Source organism: Dromiciops gliroides, chromosome 3, assembly GCF_019393635.1.
Source record: "Dromiciops gliroides isolate mDroGli1 chromosome 3, mDroGli1.pri, whole genome shotgun sequence".
NCBI classification, from domain to species: Eukaryota; Metazoa; Chordata; class Mammalia; order Microbiotheria; family Microbiotheriidae; genus Dromiciops; species Dromiciops gliroides.
Window position 1 is genome coordinate 627,318,971 of NC_057863.1, and position 16,640 is coordinate 627,335,610.

General features: G+C 42.3%; 1 protein-coding gene across 5 annotated transcripts in view; it reads left to right on the forward strand.

Moving 5' to 3' along the window:
• Window positions 1-16,640, forward strand: part of RERE (arginine-glutamic acid dipeptide repeats) — a 583,895-nt gene that overhangs the window by 551,839 nt on the left and 15,416 nt on the right. For all 5 annotated transcript variants that reach the window (XM_043991371.1, XM_043991372.1, XM_043991373.1 and 2 more), the window contains one exon: window positions 15,847-16,009. In XM_043991371.1, coding sequence (XP_043847306.1) covers window positions 15,847-16,009 — 163 coding nt within the window. The remainder of the gene's footprint in view (window positions 1-15,846; window positions 16,010-16,640) is intronic.

Sequence of the window (16,640 nt, forward strand, 5' to 3'; positions counted from 1 at the left end):
ATATATGTGAGTGGTGCTAACATTTGGGGCCTCTATTTGACTGATTGCTATGCACTTGCCTTGATTTAAGTGAAAATAGTCATTAGAAACAGGAATAGAGAAACTGCACCAAAATGTCCCCTAAATAACATCTGGAACATTTGGCAACCAGCTGTGTTGGGGATTTTGATAGTGCTCAAATGGGTATAAAAACTATAGAGTGGTAGTTACCCTACCCATGTCCTTTTACTGCCCCCTTTCTGGCATTTTATACCTTCTCTCCAGATCAGTGTTTTTCCTGTTACCTGGTGGTCATCAGTTTGTACTGTTAAGCTCCCTCAGCATTTTTCTCAAATCAATCCAGAAAGGTTATGGCTTCCTTTGGGAAGATGTGTATGCCTGGACTTTAGATAATTCCACGCCCCCAAAAAGCATTCATGCTACCTTTTTGTTGGCAGAAGACCTGCTTACCTGATTTATTATTCATTCCAGGATATTCCAGAGTATTAAAGTCCTAATAGCTAGTTTCCCACTTTTTTTTAATCACAGGACTAGGAAAATCAGTGTTGTCCTTCATGTGTATACATACATGCACACTTTGCAGGAGAAATTAACCCAAATGCCTTAGCTTTACCTTACCTAGGGTATGCCCAGTCTTTTGTGAAGTTAGATTGTCTTGACTTAATGTCAGGATGTGGGGAGAGGGGGATGATCATGTCCACTATTTCCTAGCCAGAAAGACAGACCCACTCTGGAGTTGATGTTCTGCCATGCCTATATTCTTAAACCTTTTATCTTTGTGAGCAACAACATTAAATACCTTTTCAGTCCATTTTTGGTCATGAGTAAGTCTGTCCTCGATTGTTACATTTGACTCTCAAAAGCTGATGATGGCTGATAATTTGCAGGGTGAACATAAAAGCTGTAAATTTCTGGAGCATCTTGATGAGGAACCTGGCAGCCATTACATGCCTCCAACACAAACCCCTTTTTCTCTTGACAGTCCTTTCTTGAGCTCAAAGATGGATTTCCCTCTAGCCCCTGTCATTCAATTATCACCTCGGGAAATGCACAGATAGAACTGATGATCCCTTTCAAATGTCCTGCAGTATTCTATGCTCCTCCATCCTTCATCTTTCTTCCTCTCCTGTCATTAAATGTAACATTGCCAATGTATATTTTATAGGGTGACCCTGACGGATGTCACTTTGATGCTGAGCAGAGATAATAAGATTGTGCATGTAATGAAGGGCAGATAAATAGAAAAATGTTTACGAGATGGAGAAGGGTGATTTTAACAGCTTTATAGCTCTTCTTCTCTTCCCTCCCCCCTTTCCTGGTGAAATTGTAGGTTAGTTATAGGGGCCAGAAAACAGTGAGAAAGCTACTATGGTGGTGAGAGAAGCTTACAACAGTGGAATCCCACTTGCCCTGTTCCTGAACTCTTAATAAAATGAATTCAAGAAATAATAAAATACTCAGCTTTAAGGAGAAGAAAACTGATTTCAACAAATGTGGGAGAGGTGGAAATACTTGAGGAGCATGCATAGCTTTAATGTAAAACTCAGAAACAAAACCCCACCAAGGTTTGAGTAATTTTTAAAGACTTCTTTGTTTTCTAAGTGCTGATAGTAAAGTATGTCTTTTGCTACATAAGGCTTGGCTTAGGTATCCCAGGTGCTGTGGAACAACATCTGATTAGTACTGGTGGTTGGGAGAATTTCTTTTCAATAAGTTCAGATGGGGAAGAGAGGGTATGGCTTCTTTTTTTTTTCTCCCCCAATTGTAGCAAAACTTTAAGTATTTTTTCTATTGCTTCATCTGTGCCCTTGTTATGTAGGGAGGTTGTAATATTGTAGAGGGGACTTCTGGGGGTGTAGCCAAGATGGCAGAGGAAAGGCAGTGACTTCCCGGAGCTCTCCCCCAAAACCCCTCCAAATTCCTTCAAATAATGCCATAAGACAATTCCAGGAGCAGCAGAACCCACAAAAGGATGGAGTGAAATCATTTTCCAGCCAAAGACAGCTTAGAAGGTCGGCAAAAAAGATCTGTTGTGCTGGGGTGAGAGTGTAATATTGTAGAGGAGATTCCTGTATAGGTATATAGGTTGAACCAGATGACATCTGAGGGCCCTTCTGACTCTTAAAAATATATGAAGATATTAAGCATAATTACAGTGACTGCCTGATAGGGGGCTATTTTCTCTACTGTGCCCCACTTCTCTCCTTTGAAGTATTCTACTCTGGAGAAAGTTAGATAGCCTTGCCCAGGGAATAACCATCCCTATCCTGTGGACTGGGCAAGGGAAGCCCAGGTGATTCCATGTGCTTGCTTCCACGGCATAACTCTGTCAGATCTAGAAAGAGACAGGAGAGTTTCTCCTTTCTTAGCAAATGCCTTCCTAAGCAAGCTGCTTTTAGGCGCAGTGATCACTTAAGTGAAAATCCTAGTTATTGTGTGAAGGACCTCAGCATTGATTGGCTTATGCTGATTGTGATATATCCTGTGATGGTGCAACAATTGGGAGCAAAAAGTAGTAAACTGTTTTCCCTTTAACTTGTGTGTGCGTCTGTGAGTGTATGCTTATTCACACGGTGTGTGTGTGTGTGTGTGTGTGTGTGTGTGTGTGTGTGTGTGTGTGTGTGTACCTCTTCCTCTCCCCTTCTCCCCCTCTCCCCCAGTGCTTAAATGTGCCTCTGATATGATTTCAACCCAGTGGTAGAACATGTCTGCCCCTGGAGTGGGACAGCTTTCACTCTCAGGTCATCCTCATGAAAACATGTTCACTGATTTTTGTAATGGACTAAGGATTGTGAAGTAAATGTAATTAGAAAACATTTCATTTGCTGCAGAGGGCAAGGTAGCCTGCATTTGTGGCAGCTAGATGGCACATTGGGTAGAACACTGGATCTAAGTTAGGAATATCAGAGTTCAGATTCAACCTTAGGGATTCACTAGCTGTGTGACCCTGGACAAGACACTTAACCGAAGTCTGCCTCTATCTCCTCATCTGTCACATGGGGACAGTAAGAGCACCTACCTCCCTGAGTTGTTGAGAGGATCAAATGGGACAGAATATTTGGAAAATAATTTAAGCAAGAGATTGTTTTTCTCATCTCCAGTTTAGACTTGGGAACAGTGCTCTGGAAGCATGGAGGAAACCACAAACAAAGGGAGCTTCTTCAGAGTTTGAGTTCTCACTGCCTGGGTCTCTTGCACAAAAGAAACAGGTTGACTCACATCTGATTTATTTGTACTTTAGATATTTTTTCCTCAATTAATTTTTATTTTTTATTTATTTTATTTTATTTTTTATTTTTAGTGAGGCAATTGGGGTTAAGTGACTTGCCATGGGTCACACAGCTGGTAGGTGTTAAGTGTCTGAGGCTGGATTTGAACTCAGGTCCTCCTGACTCCAGGGCAGGTGCTCTATCCACTGTGCCATCTAGCTGCCCCTTTTTTCCTTAATTAAGATGAAGAAATGGAGCTTTATGAAGGGCATCTTTGTGAGAGTCTTAAGGCAGTCCTCTCCCAGAAGGATGCATCTATGACCCAGAGGGGGGCCTTTCCCAGGGTGTGGGATACTGCTGAGCCATTAAAAACACACTTTCATTAGATCCCGTCCAGGTTTAAAAAAAAAAAAAAAAGGCATTACAGAAGAATCCAGATGCTTTCATCCTCCAGGTTCCTTCACACTGTCTGCCTCAAATAGACATTGCAGTGACAGCCTTGTAGTGGATACTGCATTTCTCGATAGTGTCCTCCTTCACTTGGGCCTTTTCCCAGGTCCAGCTGTTGTTTAGGTGGTCCAGGCTCGGGTATCCATGGCAGGCTCATGCCGCCAGCATAGAATCAAGCATGGATGATGTTTCTTGGCTTATCTCTGTTCAGTCCTGGGCACCAAGCTAACTCTGAAGTCATTGACTATTTGGCCTCAGTTTCCCCATCTGTGAAATGAGATTAATTGTACTTGTACCACCTACCTCATGGGGCTGGGGGGGGCGGGATCTTTAAAATCATAAAGTATCTTTCCAGTGTGAGCAAGCCAGCAGTGTCTTAGGTTTTTAGGGATTAGAAGGTTTGCTTAGTGGACTACAAAGAAGAGTCTGAAAAAACAGAGCTTTAATTACCAAAGCTGTCCTTCCATGCAAGCCCTATGCAACTAGAAGACAGTTCCCTGCTGTCCTAGATCAGCCTCCTGTCTACCTGCTCTAAAAAAAGACAGCTGGCAATAATATTGAACAAGATTCCACAAGCCTGGCCATCGCCTGACCAGTCTGCCCTCAGACTTTATAGATCCTTTTAAAGTCAGTCCATCTCTTCCTTCTCTGAAGACTAAAGGAGAAGAAAGACTGCATGAGATTAAATACAAGTACATTTTTGCGAATAGAGTTCTAATAGCTCAAGAGACCTAAGGCCAAATCCCACCCCAGGTACTTAATAACACTTTATGGGCAAGTCTCCACCTCTGAAAGCCTCCATTTCCCCATCTGTAAAATCGGGTTAATAGTATTTGCACTAAGATCTCATGGAGTGGTTGAGAGGAGTATACTTTGCAAACCTTCAGCTACTACTAGAATTAGGTAGTTTTGTCAGAAGGAAATAATTCCCTTCTCTAATGAGAAGTCTGAGACTTTGTAAATGTGATGAAAATGGGAGGACGTCAGTCATACTCTAGGATCAGAGTGACATACTGTTGGAAAAGGTGTCCTAGACGTTGTGTGTTTTGGCTTTCTCTTTTGCCGCTTAATGGTTAGTATGTCTCCCTTTCCTGTTCTCATCTTCCTTCCCCTCTACCTATCAAACTCTCACATCTCTGGCCTGAAGAGTATATAATAAGAATAATCAAGTGATGGAGGCTTGGAAGTCTCTTTTCTGGGAGTTCTGTTAGGAATTTCAAGGGCTTCTGATACTAGGTCAGATCTGGTGCTGAGTCTTGGAACCAGAGTAGTGGACAGGTGTGGCAGAACAAGGGTTGTGGGGCAAGGGCCAGTACACAGAGACCCAACCACTGCCATATTTCTAAAGTGTTTGTTTGGCCTTGGAAAAGACATTCTACTCTACCCTGGCTGGTAGTTTTACTTCATTCTAAACCTAAGGTAACCAAATTGGGGTGGGGTGGGGGGGAGGGGGTTAGAAGTTAAAAAAAAAAACTACAAAAAGGGCAATTCCTAATAATTTCAGCATTAGATGATAATACTGGCTGGACATTGCACTTGTCATTTTCCCAAAAGTGACATTTTATGAATTTTACTAATTTTAGTACATTTAGTAGGATGTAAGCTGCTTGATGACAGGAACCAGTTTTGTATCACCGACTGCCTCAAACTGGATGGCTTAATAGAGATCTCAGACTCGGCTGTCCAAAACAAAAGTTACTCTCTCGTACAAGTCCCACCCCCTTACTGCTCACCCCTTTCCAACATCCTTATTACTATCACAGGCATTACCAGTTGCCAAATTTCTATGTGGCACAACTTGTTTCTTCTTTTCATGAGATTTCTTGTATTGTCATCATTGGTGAAGGTACTCATCACGTCACAGCTGGTCTGGTCTGCAGTAGTTAACCCTCTTACTGGTCTTCCTGTCAGTTCTCTACCCACTCTAACCTATCCTCCACTCAGCTTCCAAAATAACCTTCCTAAAACATAGGCTTGAGCCTGTCACCACACCACACTCCCTCACACAGTAAACTCCAGTGGTTCTCTGTTGCCTCCTCTGGGCTATTAAAGGTCTTCACAACCTGGTCCCCTTCCTACCTGCCTAGCTGCCTAGAGGTATAGAGTGCACAGAGCTCTGGGTCTAGAGTCAGGAAGACCTGAATTCAAATCCAGCCTCAGACACTTAACCACTTACATAACCTTGGGCAAGTGACAACCTCTGTTTGCCTCCTTTCCTCAACTGTAAAATAAAGATGATAATAGCCTCTGCCTCTAAAGGCTGTTTTGAAGATCAAATGAGATGATGCCTATAAAAACACACAGTGCCTAGCACATAGTGGGCACTAGAGATGTTCATTCCCTCTTCATCCTTCTCTCACTGCCCCCCCCCCCCATTCTTTCCGGGCTTCTCACACTTTTTTCTCCACCGTACACTTTCTAATCTAACAACACTGTCCTTCTTACCATTCTTCACACAAAGATTCTTATCTTCTGGACATTTTCTTTGGGGGGCGGGGTGGGGCAGTGAGGGTTAAGTGACTTGCCCAGGGTCACACAGTAAGTGTCAAGTGTCTGAGGTCGGATTTGAACTCAGGTCCTCCTGAATCCAGGGTCAGTGCTTTATCCGCTGCACCACCTAGCTGCCCCCGACTCTGGACATTTTCACTGGCTGCCTAGCATGTTGGGAACACTCTTCTACCTCACATCTGCCTTCTTGCTTCCAGACAACTCAAATCCTGCTTGCTTCTGTAGAAGTCCTGGTGTTTCCCCACTATTCATACTGTCCATACAGACCTAGTATTGGTCTGATCAGTCACAGGCACCCTAACCCCAGCCAATCCACACTTTTTGCATAATTTTTTGAGGTCAGGGCAATAAGGATTAAGTGACTTGCCCAGATTCAAGTAAGTGTCAAATGTCTGAGGCTGGATTTGAACTCAGGTCCTCCTGAATCAAGGGCTGGTGCTTTATCCACTTGTGAGAATAAAAAATTAAGTAACAATTCCTATAAGTACTTAGTTCCTCAGATGAAAGTGCCCTTAACTCACTAGAATTTGGGATGTTACTCTCTATTCTTCTTGATGGGATTGGAGTTGATTCCCATAGGATTGGGGCCCTCTATTTATGAAAAGCAGCTCCCATAAGACTCCTGCTCTATGTATGTTAGGCGTTAGGTCAGTGAACATTCTGGAACATTGTTCTGATGACACCCCCCCCCCACACACACACACACACATACACTTTTCTCCAGGGTTCCCTCCCCTTCCCTTCCCTAGCTTTCATTCATTTTAAAAATGGTCATACAGTAAAGAAGACAGAGGTAAATTCTGTAAACATCTTCCCATAAAAGGAGTTACAGTAATGACCCAGGATCTCTTTATTCCTGGAATTCTTAATAGGGCCACCTTTATTCCTCTCAAGGAATCTGTGCTATACTTACTCCCTCTGTCACTTAATCAAAGGGAGAAGGATTAGTTGGGGCTTAGTTTACTTAATTTTTTTCCCTTTTGGGTAGAGTAAGTTACTGTATTTCCTCCCCTGGTGGAGCACTGCCCAGAAGAAAGTAAAGAGGAGCAATTTTAATGTTTATCCTGACTGGTTTTTTTTTTGTTTGTTTGGTTGGTTTTGTTTGGTGGGGTTTTTTTTGTTTGTTTGTTTTGCAGGGCAATGGGGGTTAAGTGACTTGCCCAGGGTCACACAGCTAGTAAGTGTCAAATGTCTGAGGCCGGATTTGAACTCAGATACTCCTGAATCCAGGGCCGGTGCTTTATCCACTGTGCCACCTAGCTGCCCCCTGACTGTTTTACTATAGCATATATTCTAAGGGAAATTGATAAGCATATATGATGGCCATCCCAGAAAAAACTAGTCTTCTCCACTAGGACTTTCAGAGGCTCTCTGAATCCAGATACACATGAGCACCTGGGGCTACCCACACCAGCACAGCATGTACTTTGTATTGTATTTTTGAAAAATAGCCAGACAGGGACACGGGGGGGGGGGGGCAGCGCTTGCTTATGCCTTCCCTTAGGTTGCAGAGGGAATTGAGTGATTGATACAGCTTACCCTGGCCCCAGCATTTGATTGTGTGTTAGCAATCTTGATTGAATTGCAGCATAACACAGGAGGGCAGAAAAATGAAAATGGAGCTGGAGGAGAGCTAGCACCTTGTGCCAATGAAACATTTCCCCTCTTCCCACTTATACCCCACCCCCAACCAATTATTACATATGGCCTGGGCCTATTAGCAGTGGTGCTTCTTGCAGAAGGTAACTGAAATTGAGTGTTCTTCCAATGTCTGAAGCCTTTTATTAACCTGACTTCCTACGTTTCTCCTCTCACAGGAGAGAGCTGAGCTAAGATACACACACACACACACACACACACACACACACACACACACACACACACACACATATACATATCCTCCTCTTTTCTTAATTCTTCTCTTTGGTGGGTGATATTTTTGGTTTTGTTCTCATTTCTCACCTACCCACCCCCCCAACTATTTTTCTGCTTCCCTTTCCTTTTTTAGGAAAATCAGGAAAATGCAGTTGTGTTCATTTCTGAGGCAGTGGTTGCTTGGTGGGTAGGATGTCTTGGGGGAAGGGCATATCCAGAGTTGACAGAACTGATAACTCAGTATATGAGCAGAATATCTTAATTGTTGGTGACTTTTAGTGGATGAATTGATGGAAAAATCCAGTCCATACACTGTGTGTGTGTGTGTGTGTGTGTGTGTGTGTGTGTGTGTTTAAACATTTGCTAAAGATAGACTAATTGGTCAGGAGCACTTCTCTTGGCAAGAACTGCTGCCCAGAACACTGAGGATTCAGAATGACCTCCTCTCCCCCCATTCCTCCCCCCCTTCACTGGGCACTAAACCAGTTTGGTTCTTCATGCTGTTAGCAATTATAGCCCAGAGATGTAAGATGTGTTGACTAGAAGACCTTGTTGTGAGATGAGGTGAGATCACCAGGAACAAAATGATCATTATAGGCCATTCATGTCGACAGCATTTATGTTTGCTTGTGAGCAAAAGCAGAAGCTAATTTGCAAGGCTGCCTTTGTAAAGTGAGCTTTTGATCAATGATTGCCTGTGTTAATGTTTCAGTAGGCTATTGATTTCTGCAGCAGCTTTTGTTCCCTGAATTTATGTGCAGTGGGTCTCTGCAGCACACACTATGCATGTTTGATGAAAGTTGAATTGACTTTACTCCCAGAGAGGCCAGGAGCTCTTTGGCTCCCTATTTGTAGAACCAAAGCTTTCCCGATGTATTCTTTTGTTTGTGTTCAAGACCCTGCCACCCATGTAGTCACCAATATGCTGTTTCTAATCCCCCAGATTCACTCCATTCTGATGTTTAATCTCTTAGGTAGACATTACAGCATTTAAAGTCAGACAGCTAATAAAACCTGGCCTGGAATTTTTATTTATATTGTTCTACTTTCTCATCAACTTTCATCCTAAACTTGGTCTAGAGGGGGGTCCCTTCAAAGTCTATATTTATCAAATTAAGATCAGTGGAATTCAGATTGTGAAATGGGCTAAGAATGCTTTGTTGGCTATTTTTAAAACTACCCCTGTGATACTGATGGCATTGACCTTTGTCTACCATTAAGCTCATTTCATTCCTTCCGGGGGGTTTTGAATCAGCCCAGGGCACAGTTGGACTTTACGAATCAGGGTGTCTTCATCCTTCAGCTTTTCCATTAACTTACAGTACGGTCTTGGATGAACCATCTAACCTCTGTGAATGTCTGTCTCCCTCTTTCATAATCTGTAGGTAAAACTCGTTTTATAAAATCTTTACAGAATTTTGCAAAATCTTTCTTAATTGGGTAACTCTAGTAATTGATTCTGACTTCACACACAGTCATTTTGCTTTGCTGTGGCTTAAAGTAACTTGGTGCTATTTCTGTTGTATTTTTATGGCATACTCAACCTAGTGCTGGAAGGAGCTTCAAAGGCCCTCGGATCCAACCACTGCATTTTTAAAGTGAGGGCCCAGAAAAGGTGACAGGCAGTGTGCCAGCAGCAGGCTGACCCTGCTGCATCACAGGCCTGTAACATGGCCCTGAAATTCCTCAGAAACAAGGGCAATACAGTTCCCCTTCCTTTGCCTTCAAAATGACTTAGTACAGTGCCTGGCACATAGTAGATGCTATATAAATGACTGTTCTCTGCCGTGCCCCATCTCTGTCTCTCTGTCTCTGTCTCTCTCCCCTTTTCCCCCTCCCCGCTTCCCTTATCCTTTCTCATTTCTCTCCTCACTGTAGGCTGATTTTCATTTTTTCCATCCCAGCCCTGTACTATAATTCCAGTCTGCCCCAATGACACCAGTTCCAGGTAGGGGAGGACAGGGAAGGCCTGGTCCTTTCATTCCCCTTCATTGAACAGAATTTCAGAGTTTTGCTTTACTGGCACAGATGAGTGAGCAGTCACTGTAGGGCCATGCGGCTTTTTTTAGCCTGTTTACTTTTTCAGGACACAACGTCCTTTGGAAGCATTGGGTAGTTTGAGAGGGGGACTGGGCTCTGAAGTGACTTTACACACACGATTTCTGACAGAAGAAAAGTAGAGATGACTGATTTCTCTTTACTACATGTCTGCAATGTTCAGTCTCTTTCTGACAAAAGAGTTTGCTGTAGGCACCATGAGCTCCGTCCATCTTGGCAGCACCTGTAGCCTGCTTTGAGGGGAAAGGCAAGAGGAAGCACAAACACACCATCATCTGTGTACCTGCAGATGTCTATATACCTGTACATGTAATAGCCTGGAGGAGAGAGGTTGGCTTTCCAGTACAAAGATCATCCTTGCAGTTCCATTCTTTTCTCTCTGAAATGTATGTGGTAGATCTTCATTGTGGACCACAGAAGACATGATGCAGATAAAACTAGGCGGTCTTCCCACTCCAACCCATATCCCAGCATTCTGTAGATGAAAAAACTGACCCAAAGCCTAAGATAGTCAAGTGACTTCTCAGACCTCTCAGAGCAGAGCAGGCAGGCCTGGGATAGTTCAGTTTTCTCATGCACAAGAGGAAGTCAAAGCCCAGAGAAACACAGCTGTGAACCCAGGCTCTCGGACCTGCAGGTGAGGAGCATAGCCAGGATTCGGCCAAAATCGAGTTCTCCATGCGTCCTGCTCCTTGGGCACATTGCTCACGCTGCCTCAAGTCGTTACTGTTCTTGCCGTTCTCTCTCTCTTGCCTCATCGTTGGACTCGGATACCAGCTATGTTCAAGCTACTCAGTGCTTCTGAGGATAGTTATCTTTCACCATTAGCCAGTGGCATTTCTTAGAAATATTCATTCAGGTCCTCTGTGCAAGCTGTTGTATGTCCTGAAGTCACTTAAACATTTAAATGGAAGGAGTAGAATGATGGCAGTGATGAGAGCATTTTTCCTAACACTTGGAATGGAAAAAGAGTTAGCATGTGTGCGTGGGTGCACCTCTGTCTACCCCAAAACACACACACACACACACACACGTGTACTCTAGTCCGTGTGTATGTATGTATATATATGTATATGCGTATGTGCGTATACATATATAATATAGAGAGATCAGTCCAAGAGGTGGAGGGTTAGAAGGGCAAGACTAAAAAGTAGAATAATATTGTAGGCTCTACCTTCACCTTTCTGTTTGGCTATGTCTCCTTTCAGTCCCTCAGGACTGTAACTGCCCTTTTTTTTTTTCTTTTTCTTTTTTTTTTTTTTGTGGAGCAATGAGGGTTAAGTGACTTGCCTGGGGTCACACAACTAGTAAGTGTCAAGTGTCTGAGGCTGGACTTGAACTCAGGTACTCCTGAATCCCGGGCCGGTGCTTTATCTACTGTGCCACCTAGCTGCCCCATGTAACTGCCATTCATTGGTATCAAAAGAATCCTTGTAGATCATTCTGTTGGGGGTGTGTGAGGTATTTTAGGGCCACTTTTTCTTTATTAAAATTTTTTATCAAGTGTTTATTTCCTCCATGGAAAAAGAAAAACAGTCCTTGTAATAAATATGCATATTCATGTAAAATAAATTCATACATTGGCGATGTCCAAAAAGGTGCCTCATTCTTCAAATTAGCTTATCACCTATCTGTCAAAAGGTAGGTAGTATCCTTCGCCACAAGTTCTTCTGGAATTATTGCCTTGATTAAAGTTTTCAAGTATTTTTAACTTGTTTGTTTTTACAGTATTATTTTAATAGCATAAGTTACTCTCTTGGTTTTGATCACTTCACTCTGCATCAGTTTGTGTAAGTCTTGCCAGATTTATCTTCAGCTGTCTGTTTTCTCATTTCTAACAGCACAGTAACTTTCTGTTTTATTCATATACCATAATTTGCTCAGCTATTCCTCAATTGGTACCCCTTAAATTCAAGTTCTTTCCCTTGACCAAAAACCATGATGGTACATTTAAGATCTTTTCCTCTTTCTTTGAGCTCTTTTAGGGTATAGGTCTCATAACAATAAAAAGATATGCACAGTATATTAACTCCCTGGACATAGTTCCAAATTGCTTTTCAGATCAGCCAGACCAATTTACAATTTTGCCCGCTGTGCATCATTGAGGGCACTACTCTTTTCTTGTTGTGGCATTACCTTCATTTGAAAGTTTTCTTGTTGGACATATAAGAATATATTCTCAGATTACAGTTTTTTCCTGATGTTTTTGCTCATTTGCTAAGCAATTGACTCATATTGATAAGGGAAGTCTATGCTGGATAATGCTGAAAGTCCCTGTAATGAAAGACTAAATGGAACACTTGTTCCATTTTTTTTTATTGAGGGTCAGATAAAACTAGGCGGTCTTTAAGATCTTCTCAAGATCTTAAAATTTCAAGACATTTTCTTCATTACATTAACTTGACTTGGAACTCTGAGGCTGTCTAAATGTAAACGTTTTCATATTTTAAACCAGAATGTGAGCCAGTTTTTGAGTCTGCCTGACTCTACATTCACGGTGAAATTCTACAGTTGGTTAAAAAAAGCTCTTGTGTTGGGGGTGGAATTTCTTTAAGTTGAGATGAAGACATTTATCAGTGTTCTTGACGTGAAACTTCGTAAAATTAATTTCCCTTACTTAATTTAGGGTTGTGATTAGTAAGCAAACCTTTCATAGAGATACTTCTTCTTTCATTCAAGTCATAGCCTATTTCCCCACATACTCTGCTTATTCTCCTCTGCACCTTTGCCTTTGACATTCTCCTCGCTTGGAATGTTTCTGACTGTGTTTATAGCCACTTTTTTAGAAAACAAAGGAAAAGCTACATACTTTAACTCTGTGTGTGTGTGCGTAGAGGTCTGTCTTTCTAGATGTAAACGTACACACACATATTTCAAGATAGCTATCTCTTAGAGGGCTATCATTGAATCTAGGAAGATGCCAGACTGCTGACATATGCTGACCATGAGACCATTGCCGTAAATCACTTTAACCAGGCTGCAGGTTACCCCAGGCACGTAAGACACAATTGCAAAGAAGGTGCCAACTTGTATTGGTAAAGGAGTGGCTACTAAGAGGTAGCTTCCTGCACCAATGAAATGCCAAGTCTATTCTGTTTCTCTTTTGAAAAAGTCCACAGTAGGTTGGTTGACAGAGGGCACACGTATTCCAGGAGACATGTCCTGACTGATTATTCATAAGAGTCTGCAAAACGATTCCTTCCCTTTAGTGGTAACTGCATTTATTCCCTTTTTTTTTATCCTAGAGGACTAGTTTGTCCCCCTTCCTTTTATAACATAAAAGGAATGGCAGCATCAGGCCTGGAGAAGGGCCAAACCTCCAAGTAGCAAGATTTTAAAACTGTAAAAAAGATGATTCAGAATTCTTGCCTTAGTCTCTGCACAGTTCCCATGGTTTCTCATTTGTCTTTTAGATAGCCAAACCCAAATCATCTTTTAGGCTAATTCTTTAAGGTAGAGGTATTTAACTACTTGATTTATATTGGCTTTCTGGTTCAAATGAAAATTTCTGGTGATTGTCTTGTACTGTTCTTCACTAAATCCAACTATTTGCTTCTTTCTAATATATCTACTCGACTCACTTCACTAATGGCAGTATTTGTTTCCCACATAGCCCCTGTCCTGGTGATGTGTTTTTATAAACTGTTTATTTGAAAGATTAAGTCAAATTAACCATATTCCTTATAGGAGATTCTCATGCATTGTATTTCCTCATACTTTGTCTTGTTTGAGCTAACATCTAAGAGGTGTGTTCTGTCAGCAGAACACAAGACTGTTGCCACAAATGTTTGTTTTACTAGGAATGTATGGAAAGAACATACTTTGGTGTTGCTTTTTCTTCATTTTATTTTTTTCAATCAGCAAAAATTTGCCTTTTCGCCTTCCTATCCCAACCCTCTTCCCCTTCCCCCACCCCAGTTGAGAACAAAAGAAAGTAAACCTCTATTATAAACATGTATAATCAAACAAAACAGATTTCAGTATTGGCCACATCCAAAAAAAATAATCACTTATTTTGCACTCTTGAGTCCTTCATCTTTCTGTCAGGAGGTAGGTAGGACATTTCATCATTCTCTGGAATTAATCTAGCCAAATGCATGTGTGAGCGTGTGTGTATGTGTGTGGGGGAGGGTGACAAACCACTTTATTTTATTGTAATTTTTTATTTATTTTTAACTTTTTTTTTTAATTTTGAGTTCCAAATTCTCTTCCTCCTGCCTGTCCCCCACACATTGAGAAAGCACAAAATATAACAATTACATATGCAAAATCATGCAAAACATTTCCATATTAGCTATTTTGCAAAAAAAATTAAAAGCAAGGAACCTAAAGAAAGTTTGAAAGAAAAAGTATGCTTCAATATGCACTTGGTTCATGAGTTCTCTCTCTAGAAGTGAATAGCATTTTTCAGCATGGGTCCTTTGGAATTGTCTTGGATCATTGTCTTGATCAGAGAAGCTAAATCTTTCATAGTTGATCATCACTACAATATTGCTGTTAGTGTTTACAGTGTTCTCCTGGTTCTCTTTACTTCACTTTGCATCAGTTTATATAGGTCTTCTTAGGTTTTTCTGAAACCATCCTGCTTGCCATTTCTTATAGCACAGTAGTATTCCATCATAATCATGCCACAATTTATTCAGCCATTCCCCAATTGATGGGTATCCCCTTGTTTTCAATTCTTTACTACCACAAAAAGGAGCTGCTGAAAAGACTATTTCAATAGCCTGTTGGTGGGTCTCTCTGCCCCAAGTCTTTTCCCATTCCAATCCATTCTCCATTTAGTCACCAAAGTGATTTTCGTAAAGTACAACTCTGACCCTCAATAAACTCAGTAAACTCCAGTAGCTCCTTATCACCTTCAGAATAAAATACACACTCCTCTTTGGCATTCGAAGCCCTTTATAACCTTGCTCTCTCCTACCTTTCCAGTGTTCTTATTCCCTGCCACAAAGGATACACTCAGCCCTGGGCATTTTCTTTGTTCTTCCCCCATGCCTGGAATGTACTCCCTCCTCAACTTTGCCTGCTGACATCTTTCCTAAATAAAACCACATCTTCTTCAGGAAGCCTCAGTCCTTCCCTCTCTTAATTATTTCCTAATTATCCAGTATGTGGCTTGTTAGTACACATTTGTTTGCTTGTTGTCTTCCCCATTAGATTGTGAATGTTAATAAATGTTTATTGATTTCAGCTCCCGACTGTATATGTGTATATATATTCATCCCTTCTTTAACCAGTTTCCATGAGAATAAAGTTCAAGTTTTAGCTCTTTCCCCTTTTACTTGCCAACCTCATACTTTGTTTATAAGTGTTTCTGGAAGCCCCTAGATTCCTTTGATCCTTGCAATTGCCTTAGACCCTGTGGCCTCAGGGGACAAGTGGATTTCCAGAATTCAGGGTTGGTTTGTTAGCTGACAGTATGCACAGGACTGGCTTTTCCTCAAAATGCTCAAAACAATGCATAATCTGACCCCCTTTGTCCATGTATCCAACGTGTTTGGTGTCCCTGATCTGTGTAAGAGACTTTGCCATAGACCGGGAAGAAGTTCTCTCAAGCAGAGGGGGGGAGGGGGGGCACACCTTTGCTCTCTCTCCTCATGCCTGCCATGAGGAGAGCACTGGCAGTCACATTGTGGACCTGTTATTAAACCATATTTTTCACTTCCAGCAGAAAGGGGAAACTGTTCAAAGAGGTGGGCCTCCGCCGTAGTCCCAGCTGACACTCAGCTCTTGTGTTTCACAGGGAGAGTTAATCACCTTTTATTACTATTGGAAGAAGACCCCAGAAGCTGCTAGCTCCCGGGCCCACCGGAGGCACCGAAGGCAGGCTGTATTTCGGAGGATTAAAACTCGAACAGCTTCTACTCCAGTCAACACCCCCTCCAGGCCTCCCTCCAGTGAGTTCTGTAAGTGAAGGCTAGAGTCCCTGGCTGGTATTTGGCGGGGTGAGATGGACATATGCATTTGTATCCAGCTTTAGAGTTGGACCTCGAGCTGGGTGGAGGGGGGGGGGTGTTTCTGAATTGGATCACTGCTCCTCTGTCCTTGGGATTAGAAAGAAGGTCTCCAGAGTCACACATTGGCCCTTCCGGCCCCAACCTTCTCAGAGGTCTGCTGTAGTCAGTCTTACAGTTATCACCACTTGACAGGACACTAGCAAAAGGGTTTGACTGACCAAAGGCATACTGTTGACCACAGTCCAGGAGGCATTTTCATAGCCTGATACAAGCTCCGCATTTGACCTTTCTGTTCCAGGCCATGACATTTCACCCACATGAGCAAAGTACCTATTTCAATCCCTCACACACACAGCCTGCTGCTGCCTGGCCCTGTTCACATTCTTCCTCAGAACAGGAGTAGACTTTCCTATCCAGGTGGTGCTGTAGGAGACACCGGAGAGGCAAGAGGCCACTTTGCAGAGTGGCAAACCCTCCCACTGTTGACATGTGCATCCTGGAACCTTGGGTCCCTACCCACATTCAGGAGCTGAGGCACTGTGGTTCTCCAAAGACAGCCAGCTGAGAAGCAATTCCTGCC